The sequence below is a fragment of the Phragmites australis genome, chromosome 2 (assembly GCF_958298935.1).
Source record: "Phragmites australis chromosome 2, lpPhrAust1.1, whole genome shotgun sequence".
Lineage (NCBI taxonomy): Eukaryota > Viridiplantae > Streptophyta > Magnoliopsida > Poales > Poaceae > Phragmites > Phragmites australis.
Genome location: NC_084922.1, coordinates 39,644,539 through 39,654,789, shown reverse-complemented (window position 1 = coordinate 39,654,789; position 10,251 = coordinate 39,644,539). Strand labels below are relative to the sequence as shown.

At 46.3% G+C, this 10,251-nt stretch overlaps 2 protein-coding genes across 2 annotated transcripts; one reads left to right on the top strand and one right to left on the bottom strand.

The window, feature by feature from the left end:
* Positions 1–269: 269 nt before the first annotated feature.
* Positions 270–5,177, top strand: LOC133908794 (aspartate aminotransferase, cytoplasmic-like). The gene is made up of 12 exons (XM_062350951.1): positions 270–553; positions 693–764; positions 869–930; positions 1,652–1,735; positions 1,925–2,024; positions 2,112–2,232; positions 2,466–2,629; positions 2,762–2,899; positions 3,538–3,659; positions 3,777–3,871; positions 4,350–4,470; positions 4,743–5,177. Exons 1-12 carry the CDS (start codon positions 344–346, stop codon positions 4,825–4,827), a joined length of 1,374 nt encoding a protein of 457 aa, XP_062206935.1. The 5' UTR covers positions 270–343; the 3' UTR covers positions 4,828–5,177.
* A 353-nt stretch (positions 5,178–5,530) lies between these two features.
* LOC133908792 (rop guanine nucleotide exchange factor 9-like) lies at positions 5,531–7,959 on the bottom strand. The gene is made up of 8 exons (XM_062350950.1): positions 7,865–7,959; positions 7,510–7,760; positions 7,248–7,364; positions 7,020–7,174; positions 6,841–6,915; positions 6,457–6,732; positions 6,006–6,326; positions 5,531–5,923 (listed from the first exon to the last, which is right to left on the bottom strand). The coding sequence occupies exons 2-8, from the start codon at positions 7,736–7,738 to the stop codon at positions 5,531–5,533; spliced, it is 1,566 nt and encodes a 521-aa protein (XP_062206934.1). The 5' UTR covers positions 7,739–7,760; positions 7,865–7,959.
* Positions 7,960–10,251: the final 2,292 nt, after the last annotated feature.

The following is a 10,251-nucleotide window of genomic DNA, read 5'->3' as shown; positions in this document are numbered from 1 at the left end:
AGCTCGCCATTGCCGGCACGTTACGCTTTCCCTGGCTGGCGCGGGATCGGATAATAAACAGCCCGGGTCACACGAGAAAGCGTACCAAGATGCCCTTCCGCGGCGCCTACTCCGTGCCCCCACGGCACCGAACAAGGACTGACGCCCACACGCCGCGCTTCGGCACGGCCACGTCGGGTGCACCGAAAACAGCCGTCCACGTCGGTCACCGCGGCGCAACCCGCAACCGCTCGCGCCCGCTGTTTTAAACGCGGCCCGGCGGCCGCACCCGGATCGCGCGCAGTTTCCCTCACGTCCCCCTCTCGGTTCCCCCGCCGCGCACCAGTCACGCGCCGCGCACCAGATGACCCCCGCTAACGTGCGCGCGGGCGCGGCGCAGGAGCCCAGCGCCGACCGCAGGTTAAGTACGCTGGTGCGCCACCTGCTGCCTTCCTCCCCACGAAGAACAGCAGCAGACACCTCCGCCACCCTCGAATCGTTCCCCACCATGGCGTCTCAGGGATCCTCCGCCTTCGCAGCCCTCGCGCAGGCCCCGGAGGACCCCATCCTCGGGGTAAGACCTCTCCCCTCGTCTCGCCTCTCTCCTACCCCGGCGATCTCACCCCCTGCTCCCCTGTCGCTGTCGGTCTCGTTGTTTCGACGCCTCGTGAGTTTTCTCAGGCTGATCGGTGCTTGTTTGGTTGCTGGCGCAGGTGACGGTCGCGTACAACAAGGATCCCAGTCCCGTTAAGGTCAACCTCGGCGTCGGCGCCTACCGGACCGAGGTGAGAGCAGTTTTGGGGGATTTTGAATTAGCTTTCCTTCGTTGTTTTTTTTTTTTGGATTGGATGTGGGTTTGACGCTCCGGTTTGTGTTCTGATCGGAGCAGGAAGGGAAGCCCCTCGTGTTGAATGTGGTCAGGCGCGCCGAGCAGATGCTGATCAATAATCCGTAAGTTGATCCGAAATTCAGATGATCCGAATGAGTTCGTTGCCTCTGAAGTGATTGAAATTTCAGGCATAAAGTTGTGCGCCACCCCCCCCCCCCCGCCCCCCAAAACAAAGTGAAAAAAGAAAGGATTTAACTAGTCACTAAATCTGAGCTCTGGATAATACGCATCTTAGTTCGACTGATACTTTCATTTACCAGAACAATTATTGCCTCATGCCAGTCGGTGACCTTTTTGTTCGACCTGCTTCTTTCTAGTTTTTCAGCTATTTTTTCTGCTTAAGTTAACATTGGATCCCCTTTGAGCGGCTTGGCTTTCTGGTCGTGTGGGTGCATTGGAATAGGCCCAGGGGTGCATATGTGGTGAATATAGGATGAATGGGCTTGGGTGCATCCACACCCCCTCCGTCGTATTTAGCTTCGCCTATGGTTGTACTGTCGTGTAGGATTAGATTAGCTTATGTATGTGATCTTGCAGTTGCGGGTATCGCTTTGCCTTCTGGGTTTTTGTTGTTACATGGCCCATTATTTCTCTGTCGATGATTTAGGCACCTGGAAAGTTGACGTCAATTTTCTTTTTTGTGAGGGATCCTTTGTCGTTTTGCAAGCACTGTAATGTGTTCTATCGTGTGTATACTTGCTTCTGCATGGGAAAAATTGTCAGTGAAAACTAATGATGATCTTTGGAACTGTATTTTACACATGGTTTCCTTGCTTTGGTTAGGTCACGTGTTAAGGAGTACTTACCAATCACTGGGTTGGCTGAATTCAATAAGCTGAGCGCTAAGCTTATCTTTGGTGCTGACAGGTATTTTTCTGATCGACTTCTTCATCCATATTCTTACATTGCTGGTATCTGTGTCAACTGTGTTTTCTTGATACTGAAGTTCAGAACTGTTTAAGTAAATACAATTTCTCGTTAAGTTCCTTGGTTACCTGTGTTCATCCCATCTTTTACTAATTTATAGAGCTAATTATGTTCTTTCAAATGGAACAGTCCTGCTATTAAGGAGAACAGGGTTGCTACAGTGCAATGCTTGTCAGGAACTGGTTCTTTAAGAGTGGGAGGTGAATTTCTTGCAAGGCACTATCATGAAGTAAGAAACCTTTCATGGCTCCTTTTTCCATGTGCTTCTACACTTGATCGTAATGCATAATTGCTGTATCATATACATATGTTCCAGCGCACTATCTACATCCCACAACCAACGTGGGGAAATCACCCAAAAGTCTTCACCTTATCTGGCTTGGCCGTTAGGAGTTACCGCTACTATGATCCTGCAACCCGTGGTCTTGACTTCAAAGGTATTAACTTCAATTTTTCATGCTAGATTGAGTAGATATGCTTTGATGATGTGAGTATGCTACGAGTTCTTTGTGCAATTTCACAAGTGCAATAAGTTCCATGCTCTTCTAAAGAACATTATGCAATGCATTGCATATTCCGAGATTGTGTGCATATGTTTGTTGGGTTGTTGTAGGAGGTGCATGGATTTGTCTTACTGATTCAAGATTTGTTTCTCTTTTTTTTAATACAGGACTGTTAGAAGACCTCAGTTCTGCTCCTTCAGGTTCAATTGTACTGCTTCATGCTTGTGCCCACAACCCTACCGGAGTAGATCCAACCATCGATCAGTGGGAACAGATTAGGCAGCTGATGAGATCAAAATCATTGCTTCCGTTTTTTGACAGTGCTTATCAAGTACATAAAAGACCTACCTAACACTGAAAATTGATTTCACCTTTCACATTAATGCTGATGAAACTGGGAAATAATAGAGCTGGCTGTCTGATATCACTCATCAGCCATTGGTGTTTGTTGTTCACATGACAGGGCTTTGCTAGTGGAAATCTCGATAAAGATGCCCAGTCAGTGCGTATGTTTGTTGCTGATGGTGGTGAATTGCTCATGGCTCAGAGCTACGCTAAGAACATGGGATTGTATGGAGAGCGTGTCGGTGCTTTAAGCATTGTAAGAGATCTTACCTCTAGTTCTTGTTGATTTCGCCTTAGTTCTCAGTTTGGAGGTTAAAGTTGTGGGTATCTAACTCTGGTGTATATAGATTACTAATGTTTCTGGTGAACTTGTAAAAAAAGAGCCATCTTCCCTTGTCCAGATAACTAATATAGCTTACAAAAATGTAATCTGAGGTTAATGTTATAGGGTTTATTGGTGCATGGAAATTCTCTTGTGTATGTGAAAATTTGCCTTTTTGACTTAGTTTTCTACTTGTGACTTGAGAGATGTCAGTTCCCAAAGTTCTAAGTGGACTATCCATTTGTGTTGGTTGTCTTTATCATTTTTGTTATGCAGAATAAGAAAGAAGTATATTTTAGTGGACAGTTGAGATTGGCAATCACTCGTGGCCACTGATGACTACAATTTTAGCCTTTAGCTAGAATTAAATTCTTTCGTCTTGTCTTTGATGTTAGAATGATATTTATTGATGCAGCAAAGTAATCAATGATGCAAGTTACAGAGGAGAGTAAGGGAACAATTGTTGACTTGCAAACTGTCTAGTTACAAACTGCATGACTTTTATGCCTTAATTGCTGAAAGAAGATACTTGTTCTAGATTGATGCCCTTCCGATTAACCTTCATGTTTCAGGTTTGTGGAACCGCGGATGTAGCTGTTAGGGTTGAAAGTCAACTCAAACTTGTGATTAGGCCTATGTATTCAAATCCTCCTCTTCATGGTGCCTCTATCGTGGCTACCATATTTAAGGACAGGTAATATTCGTGTTATTGTAGATGCGTTTTGTTGCAATGTCGTCTTTGTGGGCGGATCCAAAGAATAATATGCAGTGCTTAGTCCCTGTTGTTGATTATATTTCTGTAATTTGTTAGCGAGATGTTCAACGAATGGACAGTGGAACTGAAGGCCATGGCTGGTAGAATAATTAGCATGAGGCAACAGCTTTTTGATGCACTGAAAGTCAGAGGTACTACTTTCTGGCTACTCCTGTCTCCTCTCTGCCGGCAATATGGTTCAATGTTATATACGAAGTGGCTTGCCATTTTTTCCTTACCATTTCTTTCATGATCTTTTACTGCAACTATGCAACTTGGTGCCATTGGTCTTCTTTCTACTGATACGATTGCTCTAAGTTAATAGTTCTGCTGCAGCTAGATAGTTATTGCTATAAAAAACCATTTGGTTTGGCAGCCACGATGCTACATAACATAGCTTCCTTTTTCACCTACACAGTTGATTTATCAAGTCCCCAAACTCAAAATCGTCATAACCTGACCATCAAAAGTTTATCCAATCTATGTGTAGTATTGGCTTGCACTGTTAAGGTGTGCTGCCAGTGTTTGTATAGATTTATCCTAATTGACGGGGTATATGGTATATCTGTGCTGCAGTGGTCAAATCCTGTCTCTATCGCAAAAGTTCTTACTCTTGTTGACATCATGCAGGAACGCCTGGAGATTGGAGCCACATTATTAAGCAGATTGGGATGTTTACATTCACTGGGCTCAATAGCGAGCAAGTGGCCTTCATGAGGCAAGAGTACCACATTTACATGACAGCCGATGGGTAAACGTCTAATTCAACCATTTTACATAAGTTCGCTGCTGTAGTTTTATACCTTTTAGAGTAGTTACTACTTAAAGGGGCTAACTTTGGACTTTGGAGTTCTTCATTGTCCTATTTGTAATTCGTGTAGATTGTAGAAGTACTTCTGAGATCACATTTTTCAGCAGCCTTGATCGGCGCTATTCATCTAGCTGCTAAAATTAGATTTTTTTCATTAGCTTGTGAGGCAAATCCCAACTGACACTGATGTCTGGTATATATTCCTCTTGCAGGAGGATCAGTATGGCTGGTTTGAACGCCAGGACTGTGCCCCATCTTGCAGATGCCATACACTCTGCAGTGACTCAACTAAAGTGAATGATAGTATCGCACCTTCCGCGAATAAAATCTGAATCACCTACAGCAGTGTCCCATGGATTCAGCTGGTGTATTCATTGGCTGACCTCCTCTCCTGTAATTTTCCTTGTAATACACATGTTTGACTCTGTTATTGGGGCAGTTTTGTACAAACGAGGTTCGAAGATTATGGTGCTTCCGGATCTTCTAATAAGATGCACATGCAATGCTTTACTCCGCAGTGCTAAATATTTATTCTGCAGCGGTCTGTAATATTAGTGATTTATTTTGTGGAGCTACTCTTTGGCAGCTGTATCTTTCCTCAGTTCAGAGGTTTGCTAATTCGTTTTTCAGTTGTGTTAACTAGTACATATTTTCCTCTTTAAAAAAGTGCTGCTTGGGCTCCGTTTATGGCTACAAAATTGATACAACAGTTGTTGCCATACTTCTGTATTTCAGTGTTAGTAGGTTTCGGCCTGATTATTCTTTCACTCGCATTTGTATTGAGGAGGTCGTGGTAGCTCTAAATTTCTCTATTTATTGATGGCTTTAGGTCTGATACATTGGTCAATCCCAATCGTACAGGAGAGGGAGACTCACTTGTCTGCAAAATTCGGAAATCAACACGACGGGCTACTCAAGGCCAGGGAGAGCCCAATTTGATCCAAAATATATATGTACACTACTGCACACGATGCACGCAAAATCTCGTGTCGCGCCGTCTCTAATGGCGACCGGTCGGGCTTTTGTGCCCACCGAGGAAGTCCAGCTTGTCCATGTACGTCTGCTTCAAGTTCGTCATGATGTTGGGCGGTTTCATCAGCCTCCCGTTGTCCTGTGCCGGTGGGTCGGGCGGCGGCAGAGGCGATTTGTCGTCGCCGGTCCAGCCCATGAAGTCCAGCAGGGTCCTGCTTTGATCTTCCTGCTCGCCCGCCGCCTGGGGATCATGGCGTTCCGCGACCTCCTCTGCCGGGGCCGGCGTGGGCTGCGCGTCCTTCTTGGCCTTCTCCCTGGTGAGGTTGTCGGCGTCGATGACGTCCTCTATCCGGGACATGACGTTGAACGCCAAGCTCTCCAGGACCCTGGAGTAGCTCTCCAGGAGTGCAAACCCAACGTCCTAGTGGCCAAGGCAATGTGTTAGTGCAATATCGCCAAGAAATTGCAAGTACAAACCACTAGGTGTTGCATTGCATGCTTACCCTGTTTTCTTGTATCTTTGCGATGTCGAGGGTGGACTGGGGAATGCCGGGGAACCTGTGCTTGATGATGAGCAGCAGGGTCTGCGCCCGCTCCTCGAACTGCTCCCTCTTCTCCTGGCTGACGGCGGAGCCCCACGCCGATTTGCCGTCCTTGTTGTGCACCTTCCTGTTCCAGATGATCACCGACGCCTCGATCCGATCCTTGAGGTCCAGGATCTTGTGCTCCGACGTCAGGTCCACCGTCGACAGGAACACATCCGGGTCGAACTCCACGTCCGTTATGATCCGGTACAGCGCGTCCCCAAGGCTCGCTCTCCCGTTCTGTAAATTAACCAGCAAGTGAAAAATTTCAGAAGATGACTCAGTTTAAGGACCAAGGCATGGTAGTTTCTTTTCAATTTTTATTTTGTGCATCGATATTCATGTGAAGGAACATTAGTGATCTCTCAACCTTGGGGAGTGCCTCTAGATATGTTTCAGGGATCTTCATCTCCATGAGGCAGTTGGCGTTGATGGCCATCGCCGCCTTGAGTACCTGGTTCACCAGCTCCTTCTGGTGCTGGAGCCAGCCTCTCGAAGCCGGGGACAGCCCGTTCGGGGGCACCTTGACGATCGGTATCCACCATTTCTCATCTGACCTTTGTGTTCCCTCCTTTTCACTGTCCGAGCACGAGTCGCGCTTCACGTACCAGAACTCGTTGCGATCTTTGAAATTGTCGAGGTAGTCCTGCTCACGGTGAAGACTGGAGCATTAGCACCTTCCTGAGAGTTTCAGACTGTTTCTTCGGCAATGCATGTGTCGTCGAGATATTGATTACAAGGTGTTGGCGCTTACGAGAAGCATGGTGTCGATCTTGCGCAGTGCTGGTATGTTTGCCTGGAGATCCCGTCGTTGCTGCGTCCCCATCACCTGCGGCGAGGAGAAGAGCCAGAGACCAGATTATTAGAACCGCGCGCAGAGGGAGAAGCTCGATCTAGGAACAGCAATGGCATGCAGAGGTTGCTCAGCTCAACCTCCATTTCAGTCCCGTTGTCCAGGACTTGTTTCTTGGCGACGAACTCGACGATGTGATCGGCGACGGACAGAAGCCAGCCGACTTCTTTCTTCCACCTCGCCTTTCTGTCTGGGGACATGGGCTCCAACTTCCGTTGCTCGCCAAAGACAGACGCTGATGAAAGTCGCACATGAGAGGTCTTCCTTTTTTGTCCACAAAGAGTGAAATTTTGGCATGTCGTAGTCACCTGCAAGATTGGTGATGGCGTTGGAGAGGGCGAGCGCGGAGGGCACCCCTTTCCCGGACCCCGACATGTCCTCCCCGAGCAGCAGCTTGGCGAACTTCTCCTTCATCAGCTCCATCTCTGCATGCAACGCAACCGTCTGACGTCTCGTCAAACCGAAGCCGCGCGCGCAGAGCAATACGATCGACTCGGCTCACCGATCCAAGAACCGCGTGGCGTACGTGCACTTACACGCGCGCTGGCCTGCCGGCCGATGTCAACTTACCGGAATGTGCCCCGCCGTGGTCGTCCTTGGAGAGGCGCGACTTGGGCGCGGCGCTGTCCTTGTCGAGCACGGCGCCGATCTTGAGCGGCCCGCCCGGCTCGTTGGACCCCTGGCTCCGGATCATGAGCTCCTCGTCGGCAGGCGGGCCCCGGTCCTCCTCCAGCACCATGCTCTGCGATCGCCGCACCGAGCTCCGCCGCTCCAGCTGCGCCCCGCCGATCGCCGCCATCGATCTGCCGTGAACCTCAAAACTGCACTTCATCATCACATGCCCATCACAATGCCAACAGAAAGGATTCGATCGATGGGGACACGTAGGAAAGGAGAGAGAAAGATCACCATGATGCCGGCGTACCTGTAAAGGGTGCAACTTTCGAGGCCTCGAGCGGAGCGCTAGAAATGCATTGTCACCGGAAAGGATCGATGAGCCGAGATTACGCGCGCGCAGAGATCGAGAAAAGGGTCGAAATGATTAGCTCAGAACGGATGATTCCCGTGGGTCTCTGCAATCCAGGAACTGGGCTCGATACATCATCGGCCTGTCTTGTCCGGGTGGCGACTGGCGAAGGGAATAGGGGAGTATAATTAGGGACTGGCACTCGCTTTATTATTAGAAGAAAGAGCATGCCATTCTTAGCCTCCTTCCCTGCTTCCGGCATTGAACGGTGCGGGAGTGGGTGGGAGCTGCAAGGAGAAGAAGCCCACGCTCTCCCCTTGTTGCCCGATGCGTCATCTGCTCTACCTGCTCACCTACACATATCTGAGCGTGCCCGAACGGGCGAATTGGTTGGTGCATGGTACTCAACAGAGTATACAGTTCTATGAGGAACTTTGGTAGTGTAAAAAAAAAAAAAAACTCTCCATGATGAAAGCGCAACAGCTGAATACCACAACCGCATATGTTGTTATGCATCCAAATGCTGCCTTTCTATCTATGTAGAGAGAGATCTTGTACGCCACTAGAAATTATAGTGATTCCTTCTATGCCATTGAAAAAAAAGACTTCCCTTCTATGCTACTGGTTGAAATTTCTCATCCCTTGTGTGCCATTTTCACCTGATGACCAATAACTGAGATGCAAAAATACTGTTATGCCCTTGCTTGATTCTTCTTCCTCCCAAATCACATACAAAGAGAGAGAGAGAGATGAGAGACAGTCACTCCCTTGGGCTGTTTGGATCCCTTGAGCAATGGACTCGATGGCGATGGCTCACGCACGAGCGGCGGAAGAAGAATTCGAAGAGGAAGACAACATTGTCGTGACGACTGGCGTGGACCATGGCTACGGTGACGGTGTTGCAAGTGAAGATGGTGCGCCAAATGCGGGAGGAGATACCTACTATAAAAGCTATTTTTCGAGATACGTAGATTTCATTTTAAAAAACAGTTTATACGATAAATTGTCTCAGTAGTAGGCTAGTTTTGTGCGGGTTTTGGGCCGGCTATGGAAATCAATTTCCATATACAGTTCTAAATGTGAATCATGTGTGAAAATGGTCACAGACGGTTCACATAAGGAACTGCTTATGGTAACGGAGCATTTTCACAGTCTGTCATTTATGTAAACCGTCTATGAAAATAGAGTCTATTTCTACAGACGGTTGATATAAGAAATCGTACGTGGAAATGAAGAATTCCACGTACAGTTTCTTATGTGAATCGCTTGTGATAATAGAGTTATTTACATAGATGGTTAACATAAGAAACTGTCTGTGAAATTAATTTTTATAGACGGTTCGCATAAAGAACCGTCTGTGATAATCTCTCTATAAACAGTCCTTCAGAGTGAGCTCCATTCAGACATAGCTCACCGTGTCCGAACAGTAGAGCTCAAAGGCGACCGTGAGTTTTGAAAACAGAGAGGGAAGATTTTCTTTTTGAATTACTTAGAGGAATCATCTAAGGTAAGGGTATCTCATCCTTAACTTGCATATTTTAAAAGTTTAGATTTAGATTTAAGGCTCAATTAGGATTTAGATGTGATCTGGAGATGTTTACGGTTCTAGCCATTTAGATCTCAAATTAGCTAAAATTTGTGGCCAATATCGATTCAATTGAGTAGATTCACACGATTCTAGAATTATATTTAAAAAATATGGCTAAAATTTGATGTTTTTAGTTTCTATGAGGTTTTATCATGATTAGAATTTTTTTTGATATATCTAGATGTAGATTTAGAGGGAGGAAGTAATTTATTCATATTGTTTTGAGTCATAAATTTGGGTCATTGTAGATTCAATTGCGTAGACATATTATAATCATAACAAGCCTATTTTTTAAAACTTTTTATTATGATTTTATTATTAATTAATTTATAAATCTAATTTTGTGGTCGAAGTTAAAGATGGACAGAGCATGGATATACGATACGCCAAGACATGGACAAATATACATCAAAGGACTCTCTACTTTTATTTAAGTCATCGAGAAAGACGCTTTGACTAAGAAGACCAAGGAAATACACTGTCTATACTCTGACTGCACGAAAAATTGTGAGACAAATCAAGCATAATCAAATCACACTTGATCTCGAGAGTTTTTGTTGAGAATTACATATGTTGGTCCAAACACGACAAACAACATACATGTGAATCAAACGAGGACATCGCTGTTGATCAAGTAGACGGTGATGATGAGGGGATCGAAGGTGACACTGATTGTATGATCGATGATGATACTGAATTTGATCTGGAGAAAATATTGCGCCATGCAGAATCGCATGTTTTAAGGGACATGAGAGGT